Raw genomic sequence first — 10,126 nt, 5'->3', positions numbered from 1 at the left:
CGTCGGCATAGTGGTGCTTCTGCACCGTGGTCGGCTGCGGCCCCAGCCCTAGTGGGCTCTGAAGCCATCATTCTCTGCCAGCCCCAGAGCCCGGCACCAAGGGAGCAAGGCGAGACTCACAGAGGTGCATGCGGTGTAAGTAAAAAACTTAAAAAGCTGAAAAGCACCTATGTCATGCATCTGTATGTAGAAGCTTAAGTTACATCAATCTCTAGAAGTGAGGTGGAGTGGGGATGGGTGGGGTGGGGTGTAGCCAACATTGGGGTCATCTGGGGATCTTAAAAAAAAAAATCCTGATTCCTGGCTCCCACCCCGATATTCTGATTTCACTGGTGTGGGGCCGCGTGGGTGCTGGTGTTCTAACAGCTCTCCAGCAGGGTTTTAAGTCTGGAGTGACCTGGTCTGATGGGTCCTCTAGAAAATCACTGTGGCTGCTGGTAGAGAACTGGATGTGGGGGCACCCGAGACAGAGGCCCAGACCTGGGGATCTGGGCTTGTAATCGCCCTCCCAGTGATCGTGATGGCCCACCTGGTGGGGGTCACCCTGGCCTGACCTGCCTGTCAGTGGAAGTGGGACCTGCCCCCCTTCTGTGAATGCCCTGCTTCCAGTGGTAGCCCCAAGAGGGTGGGGACCACCTCCGCCACCATCTGTCCTGCCTGCTGCTGTGTCCACAGCGCCTGGGACTGGGTGACTCTGCAGATCAGTTTAAGAAACATCCTTTACAGACGTGTGGAGCCCCCCTACCCTCCTGGCCCTGGTCAGGCAGGACTGCGTGCTGGGAGGAGGTGGCCTCTGGAGCCACGCAGCTGGGGTTCAGACCTCGGCCCGCGCTCAGTGCCCCTCCGTGACTTGTCTCATTTCATTCAGTGGTTGCGGGTGGGATGAGCTAATTCACGGATGTGCTCTGCCGGGGGCTGGCCCACAGTGAGCAGCTGGAAACATTAGCTACGATTATTCACGTATTCGTGCTACAGATGTTTATTGAGCAGGTACTAGGGGCTGGGAGGTAAGAGCGCATGGGGGGCATTTTTGTCTTCAGGGCTCTCAGTCGGAGCAGGTGAGAAGGTGGGGGTGACCCCCTCCCCCCGCCAGGCTCCCAGGCTCACAGCTGTACTCAGTGTTTGGTAGCAGGTGATATCAGCCCTTCCCTGGTGCTTAAGATCATGAATTCTCTTTTTTTTTTTTTTAGGTGAGGCAACCCTTAGTTGACCTCACAGATTGCAAGGATCTTGTCAGCTTACAATCCCTTATTTTTTATTTTTTTAATGTTTTTATGCCTACAGCACCTGGTTTTCCTAGGTGGTCTCCCAGCCAAGTACTAACCAGGCCCGACCCTGCTTAGCTTCTGAGATCAGACGGGATCGGGCTTGTTCAGGGTGGCGTGGCCGTAGACAAGATCACGAATTTTCACTCGCCAGCACGGCCTCCCCTAGGCCTGGAAGGCGATGTTATTTCTGACCTGCGTACCAGAGACCAGCCACAGAGTCCGGGCTCTCCGCTCACGAAACACAGCTGCTGAACACACAGTCCACATGAGCCACTCAGGCTGTCTCGGGCTGCCTTGGGATCAGAACTTGTTCCTTGGTGCAAGTGTGGCAGAAGTTTGGCCTATATAGGTGCTTTTCAAAGTAGATTGGAGTTGCTTTTGCTTTTTAAATAAGTTTTTGTTGTAAGAAATAAAACATGCATGTGCGTCCCTCAAAATCCCAAGGCCTCAGGGGCCAGAGCGCGGTGAGTGAGCCCCTTATAACCTGGGTCCTCAGCCCCCTGCTGCTCTCTGCAGAGGCCACCGCTGTTCAGGTCTGTGTCCCCTTCAGGGGCAGGAATGACAGGAACTTGCCGTCCCCACTGCCGCCTCCCCTTCTGCATGGTGCTTTTCCATCCGCCCTGCTGTGTCTTCGAGATCTTTCCGTGTGAGTGCAGGGAGAGCTGTCCGATTAGTTCAGCTGTTAAACGGAATTTCATTGCCTGTCCGAATTATAATTTAGGTAATCATTCCTCTATTGTTGGACATTTAGGTTACGTGGCCTTTTGCCATCGCAAAGTCTGATGCAGCGAGTGTCTGTACTACATCATTTTGCCTTCGTGCAAATATGTCTGCAGGATGAATACCCAGTGGGAGAATGAATTACTGGGTCCAAGGATGTGTGCATTTTAACTTTTGGTCGCTGCTGCCAAGTTAACTGTCTTAAGAGGTCAGAGTCAGGGGCAGTGTAGAGTAGAGTGGCCCTTTCCAGACTCTCAAACCTCAAGGTCAGGGCTCTCTCTGGGGCCAGGATGGGAACTCTTGTTTGCCCTGCTTCGGGGACCTGGGAGGAAGGAGTTTCGTGTCCCCCTTTTGGAATGTGAATTATCTAGCGTGCCAGGTCCTTCCCAGTTTACAGTTCCGACCCAAGGCCCTTTGGAGAACCCCCTCATTCGTGGCTCGCTCCAGCTCCCAGGGTCTTTCCACCATTGTTTCAGCTTTTCATCCTTTTTCTGCCTCCCGTCAGTCTGGTAGAAGGGTAAACACCGACATCAGACATCAAAAAGACCTTTACTTTTGCTGTCATCTGAAGGGGCCACCACGAGCGCCCTCGGAGAAGAGGGGTTGTTCCTAATTACGTGCCCTGTGTGTGGATGGGTCCCTCGGTCGTTGGGCCCAGTTCATTTTCACCCCATCATGTGCTCATGGCCCAGCCTGGCCGGAGGAAGCCAGGGGCAGGCACAGGCCAGAAGCCCGCCCTGGAACTCCACCTGGCAGCACATGGGTGTCCTCTGGCTGGCACGATGATGTGATTTAAAAAATGCTAAGTAGTTGCCGACTTCTAAAAAGTGAAAATTTCACATAAAAATCCAAATATCCAGGCTCTCTAAAAATGGTGCAACCCAAGGCACAGGTTTTTGGTGTCCCTGTGTGTGTGTGTGTGCGTGTGTGTGTGTATAGCACTACTGTAATATAATTTACATGCCATACAATTCACCCCTTTAAAGTGTACCATTTAATGGCTTTTTGTATGTTCACAGAGTTGTGCAACCATCAACCCCAATCCATCCTAGAACATTTTCATTACCCTAAAAAGAAACCCTCTTTCCCTTAACGCTCACTCCTCCAAACCCCACGTTAATTTACTTTCTGTCTCTATAGATTTGCCCGTTTGGGACATTTCATATATGTTTGTGTTTTAAGGGCACTGATAGGCCAGAGGTTCAAGGCCCCGTTCCAGCCTGCAGACAGGTTTGTTTAGCCATCAGAGTGCTTTTTAATTTTTTTAGGTTAGTTTTGAACACTTTTGAATTGGGAGAGTTTGCGTAAATATCTGGATCACGATTTTTCTCGAACAAAACAGGTTTGGTACATTCACACCCGGAAGAGTCCACTAGAGCCAAGTCGCAGCCGCCGCCTTTCAGAGGGGACAAGGGGGCTCCTGTTTGCCACAGTCCCTGCCTCTCCCTGCTGTCCCCTCGTCCTGGGGCCAAGTGTCAGCTACTATTATCTTGTTGGTGCTGCTGTGTTTCTTAGAGAAAAGTAAAAGGTCTCTTATCAAAAGCGGGAAACTGAAAATAGGCGGCGTGCAGAAAACATGTTCTTAAGTGTGGTCCACTTTCCCACGTTTGTTTTCTGCCTGGTTTCTGTGTCCCTTTGAGTTTGGAGACCCCAGTCAAGTCTCAGTCACACTCATCTCTCTTATGGGTATAGCATCTTGCCGAGAGTAACTGAGAGAGAAATTGCTCAGTTGACCCTCAGCTTTCATCTCGAGACAGAGTCTGAGGATTGTTTTGCCCCAGTGTTCAATGGGGAAACTGAGGCACGGAGCTGGACAGAGATGTGGGGAGGGCCTCACGGCCATCTTGGTTGCGGTTCTCATGCAGCAGCTCATTTTTCGTTCCTTCTTCTCTCCCTCCTTCCTCTCCTTCCTGCGATGCATATTCACTGGGCATTGTGCTGGTTACCAATTGCCAGGTCACAGACTTGCCCAAACCTCAGTGGCTGGAAGCGCCGTTTTATGGTGCGTTTTATGGTGCGTGATTTTGCAGGCTGGCGGGACAAGTTGCTCCCCTGTGGGCTGGGTGCACTCATGGGGCCGTGCTCAGCTGGAGGTGTGGCCTCACTCTTGTGCTGGGCAGTTGGTGCCGGTGGCTGGGGCATCTCAGTCTCCCTCCACGTGGCCTCCCCAGCAGAGTCCCCTGGACTGCGTCACATGGCCGCTGTCATCCAAGAGGGCGAGTCGGGTTCTGCAAAGTCTCTTCTGGCCCAGACCCAGAAGTCGCAGAGCATCGCTTCTACCATATTCTGCTGGTCCAAGGAAGTCAAGGCCTGGCCAGATTCAGGGGCGAGAGGAATGGGTCCCGCTTCTTTGTGGACACAAGTGCCAAAGACATCAACACGAAGGTCTGCAGGATAGGAGGGAGCTGGAAACACAAGCACCTACTATGTGTCGCACATTGTTCTAGGCCTTGGGAATACGTAGGTGAGTAAAAGAGACTAAAACCCTTGCTGCCTTCCAGGAGCTTCCGTTCTGGTGGGGGAAGATGACAGGAAACAAGTATAGTACGTCAGATGGGGGTAAAACTATAGAGAGAAATAAACTGGGGCAGGACAGGGAGTGGTAGGGGCTCTGCAAGGTCAGGGGAGTCCTCACCGCAGAGAGACATTTGAGCAAAGGAAGCATCGGATGAGCTTTACCAGTAACGGGAACAGCAGGTGCAAAGGCCCTGGGGTGAGGACATGGTTGGTGGGGAGTGAACAGTGGTGATGAGCTTGGAGAGGAGGCGGAGGGTCCAGATGGTGCAGGGCTTTACTAAATGAGGTGGAAAACAAGAGAGGATTTTCTAAAAATGAAGATATAATTCAAATAACATGAAATTGATTATTTTAAAGTATATATTTTAGTGGTTTTTACTATATTCATTATGTCATGCAGACCTCACCATGACCTAGTTCTAGAACATTTCCATCCCCCAAAGAAGAAAACCCCATAACCATTAGCAGTCACTCCCTGTTCCCTGCTCCTCCCATCCCGTGAGGGGTGACCACCACCAGTCTACTTCCTGTCTCTGTGGATTTGCCTCTTCTGGACGTTCACGGCAAAGGAATCGTGTAAACGTGGCTTTTGTGTCTGGCTTCTTCCACTTGGGACGTTTTCAAGTTTCATCCACGTCGCAAAAGGTATCATCGGGGTGTCACTCCTTTTTATTGCCAAATAAATGTTTCATTGTATGGGTGGACCACATTTTGTTTGTGCATTTATCGGTTGAAGGACGTTGACTCGTTTGAACTTTTTGGCTACTGCGAATAGTGTACAAGTTTCTGTAAGAACATATGCTTTCCACTTTTTTGGACAGATCGCCGGGTCAGAGGGTAACTCTGCGTTTAACCTTTTGAAGAACTGCCAAGCCGGTTTCCACGGCGACTGCACAATTTCGCATCCCCACCAGCACCGCTCGAGGGTTCCAGTTGCTCCATGTCCTTGCCAACGCTTGTCACTTTCCATTTTTTGTGTGTGCTTGTAGACATCCTAATGGCTGCACAGAGCTGTAGTGGAAGATTTTGAGCCGAGGAGGGCTTTGGTTTCCTTTGAACAGGATCTTTCAGAGAGTGGATTGAATGGGAGCAAAGGAGGCCGTGGGGGACCAGTGGGTAGGCCACTACACTGGCCCTAGCAAGAGAGGACAGTACCTCGGGTCGGGGTGGCGGCCAGGGAGTCGGAGAGAAGTGGTCGGATATGGGATCCGTTTTGAAGGCGAAACCGAGAGGATTTGTGTACAGATTGGATGGGGCGGGGGCGAGAAAGAGGAGTCGAAGATGCGCTCCGCTCACTGGCCTGAGCGACCGGGCAGTGGCGTGAGCATTTGTCGAGTCGGAGAAGACCGTGGACGAAGGGTCTCTGTGTGTTTTCTCGTGCCAGCCACTTGGTGGGCAGGGGCCGGCCCCTTTTCGTTTTTTCGCCGTGCCCAGCGGGGGCGCTCGGATCGGCACTTTGGGAGAAGGGAGGACGCGGAAGAAAAAAGTGAGAACCACGGTTCATGTGAGTTTTAAGAAATGTCCACCAGTCATGCCCCGAATGTCACTGAAAGTGAGCCATTTGCTTTCTTCCTCTCGGGGTGGGACAGTTTGTGCCCGGGGAGTTACAAAGAACAGCGAGGGTATTCATTTTGCTTTTGATTCATTGTGACTATGGGCTGGTTAAAAAGGTGTGTGGGCTGCAGCCCACAGGACTCTGGTTTCTGAGGCCATTTAAGGGATTATCTGGAGAGAAAATCGTCCCAGGAATGATTTGTGGGCATGGCGGGGTGGCTAACCCTGAGCTCCTTCCTGTGGCTGGGAATATCTTGAGACTCGTTCCTTTCTTAGCTGACCAGATGGTCAGCAAACACTGTCTTTGCTCTCTCCTGCTTTGGGGCACTGTCCTGGGGACGAGGAGGTTGGGATGGGGTTTGAGGGGAGACCGTAATTGACAGGCAGCAATAAAGGGGACACAATTTCCTTTTCTTTAAAGAGCATCTTGGTGGTTACAAACTTCAGCTCTGGAGTCAGAGTGCTCAGGGTCAAGTATGGCTTCAGTGTTTGTGAGTTCTGTGACCTTGAGCAAGTGACTTAAGCTTTCTGGTCCTTTGCTCCTCAATCCATTAAGGGGGTGGGGAGGGGATTACAGTACCTACTGTATAGAGTTCTGAGGATTAAACAAGATAATCCACATATAGTAATTAGCCATTGCTTTTATGATCCAGTGAGAGATTCAGAAAGCAACCACTTATTATGCATCTGCCGTGTGTCAGCAGTCTGTTAAATGATTTGGCTTCATTGATTATGTCCGATTAACCTCCTAACAACCCTGCCTAATGACACTTCCTGTCATAGGGGAAGCAACCGGGATGCAGGCGTTAAGCTTTTGAGTTAAGGTCATATGGCTGGCAAAAGAGAAGACAGGATTTGAACCCACGACTGACCAACTTCCCTTCTGCACGTGCCAGGATAGGTTGAGATGTGCTTCCTACGAGCAGAGAGCTTTGGGGAGGAGGCAGCCTGTCCAGCAGGGCTGGGGTCTGCTTTGTCTACACCTGTTCTCGGGAGGGAGTCTCCAGCGCCCATCTTTGCCCCTCTCCCATCTTTCTTGCTTTCTTCTGCATCAGAAGGGACAACCCACCCTCTCTCACCTCAGTGGCCTCTCTGCTCCTTCCTTCTCCCCTACTGCATTGTGATTTTCACCACTGTTTCACCTTTCATGGGGGTGGGGAGAGCTTCCTGTGTGTTTCTCAGTTCTCCCTCCCATGAGGTCGCCTTCCCCTGGCAAACCTCCCCCGTTCAGGCACGGAAATAGTCCCAGCTGTGAGTTGAAGGTTCCAGAGTTTAAAATTGCAACTGGGTACTATTTATACTCCAGCAGAAAGATGTTTTTTTGTGTGTGTAGTCATTTATTTTGTCATGGTAGTGACGGCTTGGGCTGCAAGCAGCAGGCTCTGGGACTGTATAAACATTTCTCTGGGGACAAGTGGGTGGTGAGGGGAGCTTTTAGGTGTGGGGGGCAGGTACCAGGCCTGCCCAGAAATGTCTGGTGTCACCTCCCTGGAGCAGAACGATTTGGCTTGGTAAGCCAGAGAAAATGATTCATGGTCTAGGTGAAGTTTCTTCCTAGACGCCTTATAATTAAAAAAGAGAAAAGAAAAGAAATACAGGTATTTTATAAGCCATGAAAATTGTACATGCTTCAAGGGACAAAAGATTCAAACTAATTTTTACACAAATGATTGAAGCAGGGGTTGTAAACTGGCAGACCTTTTCGTGTTCATGTTTTGCTTGGCCTGTCGAGTGTTAAAAAAAATTTGTTTTTGAATTGGTGCCACTATTTAAAAATTGGGACATTTCCCATACGATTAAAATTTCTAGCTTCTCTTGAAAAATGGAAGGACCTGGCACCCTGGTCCTGTTTCGCGGTAGCTGCTGGTGGCTGGCTGCTCTGGAACTGGACGAGCCCTCTCAGGTCACCGCAAGCCCCAGTGGCCTTCTTCCTGCATGATACTGCCTGGCCCTGGTAACTTTGGAGTTTTGGACCCTTCGGATAACATAAAACCTTCAAGTATCCCTGGTCAGACCCCATTCCCTAATCCCTGCTCCCCAGAGCCAAGTAAGCACGACGAACAGGGGTTTTCCAGAGAAACTGCAGGACGCCCGGTGAAATTTGAATGAAAACGACGAATAATATTTTAATGTAAGTGTGTCTCCTGACTGTTAGCAGGTCGGTACACATCATGGCAGGCCTTCGCCTGTTGACTGTGCCATTTTTCGTTGTTGTCACAAGGCTCGGTGTATAGTCCACAACGTGTGTTTCTTCTCCACAGTGTTTCTCAGGAGCAGGCTTTGAGGCTGTGGACTCAAACCTCCATGAGAATCCTGGCCCCACCACTGGCTGGCCATATGACCTTGAACGAATCACCTCACCTGTCTGAGCCTCAGTTTCCTCATCGGAACAATGGGAATGATAAAGGCAGCTTTGATAGTTCCCACTGGTGTTTATTTATCTCATCTCTTGAAAGCTGCATAGTGCGGATGGTCCACAGTGGCTTTGACCAGTCCCCTGTCCACAGGCATCAAGATCGCTGCCAGCTTATCGCTTTCAAATGAGGCCACGAGAGGTTTTGAAAAGGGAAAGGAGGTCTAGAGGGAGCTGGGCAGATAATCCTAAGATTTAGTTTGCTTTTTTAAAATGAAGGGCGTTTTTAAAAAAAAAAAAAAAATGAAGGGCGTCCGTCTCCCTGGAAACCACTTGCTAATCTCCAGGATATTGTCTCTTTCCAGGCGAAGGAGGTGGAGGAGACCATTGAGGGGCTGCTCCTCCGGCTAGAAGAGTTTTGCAGCTTGACTGACATGGTGAGTGTCTGCCTGGGAGCTGTGGATTTACACCCAGGCCAGCCTCCAGGCCCTTCCTGGAGTTTCCTGGGGAAGCCATGTTGGTGGTGGTGATTTAGCATCCAGAAGGAGTGGGGAAGCGGCCAGCGTGCGAGCAAAGCCATGCTCCCCCACACCCTCGCTCACCCTCTCCACACCAGGGCTTCCTGAGGTGGCCATCTTGATTACCGTCCTTCCCCCTCGAGATGGTTTTCATTCCACAGAGGAGCCAGGCGTGGGCCACCAGGTGGCACTCTCGGGCACCGATGCGGGGAGCCGGTCGGCGGGGATGCTAGGACTATATTTAACTTTCGCTAGCTCTGCGCAGTTAGCCAGGCAAATGTGGAGACAGCCAGGAGATGGCTTCAGGCCTGCGAGGCTTTGCTCAGGCCACAGCCCATTGGACATTGGCGTTGGGCACTGGGTTCCTTACTGAGCCCTTTTTCTCTCTCTGCTTTTGCCCCTTACCCTGTTTGTTTACATGTTTGTTTGTTTGGGGTTTTTTTGGAGGGGGATCAAAGCCCCTTGGCTGGGTGGGGATGTACAGGGAAGATGGTGCTTTAGGCCCCGAAGACAAGATCTTCACTCCAAAATCTCCTCTAGACGCTCATGTCCCCAGGATTGCTGCCAGCCAGGTGTGAGGCCCCAAGGAACAATGGTAGAATTTTCTGGAAGTTCCCAAGCTTATTAAAGGGAACTTCCCAGCAATCAGGGTTGGAGGCTTCTGTCTGGAAGGTCAAAGGGTAGAGCTCCACGTCGTGGAGTCGGGGAAGTCCGGCCGGGCCCAGTGGTATAGATTTGTGTACCCGAAGAGCAGGGTCCGGGGCATTTGTGAGAGCCCACGGGAGTAACAGTGACAGCCCCAGATGCTTACTGAACATCTGCTTTGTGCCAGGCGCCACACAAAGCCTGTTTCCTGTATCATCTCCTTTCTCCTCGAAGCAACCCAATGGGACGGGGACCACGTCCTCCGCGTTCATTCAACAGACCCACCTTGTGTCAGCCTCGGGGACATAGCAGTGAATAATTTAGAATAATTTAGAAGGTCCACGAGGACCTCTGTGTATTTTTCTCTCGAGAGCCGATGTTTTAGTTCAGACGGGGGTCCAGAGGGGCGCTGGGTAACAGGACAGACTTTGAATGACCCACATAGTCTTTTCTCCAAACATTGGGCCCCTCCTCTGATTGGGTCCTGTGGTTTCCCCTGTCAGGATGGTGCGTTCAGGTGCAAAGAGAGGCTGCCGAGGTCTTGAAAAAGG

General features: G+C 51.1%; 1 protein-coding gene, 1 long non-coding RNA gene and 1 other non-coding gene across 13 annotated transcripts in view; 2 read left to right on the top strand and 1 right to left on the bottom strand.

The window, feature by feature from the left end:
- BCAS4 (breast carcinoma amplified sequence 4) overlaps positions 1–10,126 on the top strand; it is a 56,190-nt gene that overhangs the window by 6,721 nt on the left and 39,343 nt on the right. For 6 of the 11 annotated variants that reach the window (XM_023534065.1, XM_023534068.1, XM_023534064.1 and 3 more), the window contains exons 2-3: positions 5,890–6,009; positions 8,778–8,849. In XM_023534065.1, the coding sequence (XP_023389833.1) occupies positions 5,890–6,009; positions 8,778–8,849 (192 nt within the window). Of the gene's footprint in view, positions 1–4,159; positions 4,453–4,905; positions 5,622–5,889; positions 6,010–8,777; positions 8,850–10,126 lie in introns of all 11 variants that reach the window. The other 5 variants (XM_011365976.2, XM_023534071.1, XM_023534067.1 and 2 more) reach the window with 3 other exon arrangements.
- On the bottom strand, positions 1,276–1,394 carry LOC111743665. The gene has a single exon (XR_002781819.1). It is a non-coding gene; the product is annotated as a 5S ribosomal RNA (ribosomal RNA).
- Positions 9,955–10,126, top strand: part of LOC111743630 — a 1,697-nt gene continuing 1,525 nt past the window's right edge. Inside the window, exon 1 of the long non-coding RNA XR_002781803.1 lies at positions 9,955–10,113. This is a non-coding gene — a long non-coding RNA (uncharacterized LOC111743630). The remainder of the gene's footprint in view (positions 10,114–10,126) is intronic.

Source organism: Pteropus vampyrus, unplaced genomic scaffold (assembly GCF_000151845.1).
Source record: "Pteropus vampyrus isolate Shadow unplaced genomic scaffold, Pvam_2.0 Scaffold117, whole genome shotgun sequence".
Lineage (NCBI taxonomy): Eukaryota > Metazoa > Chordata > Mammalia > Chiroptera > Pteropodidae > Pteropus > Pteropus vampyrus.
The sequence above is the reverse complement of the archived record's forward strand: the minus strand, read 5'-3'. Positions and strand labels throughout refer to the sequence as shown.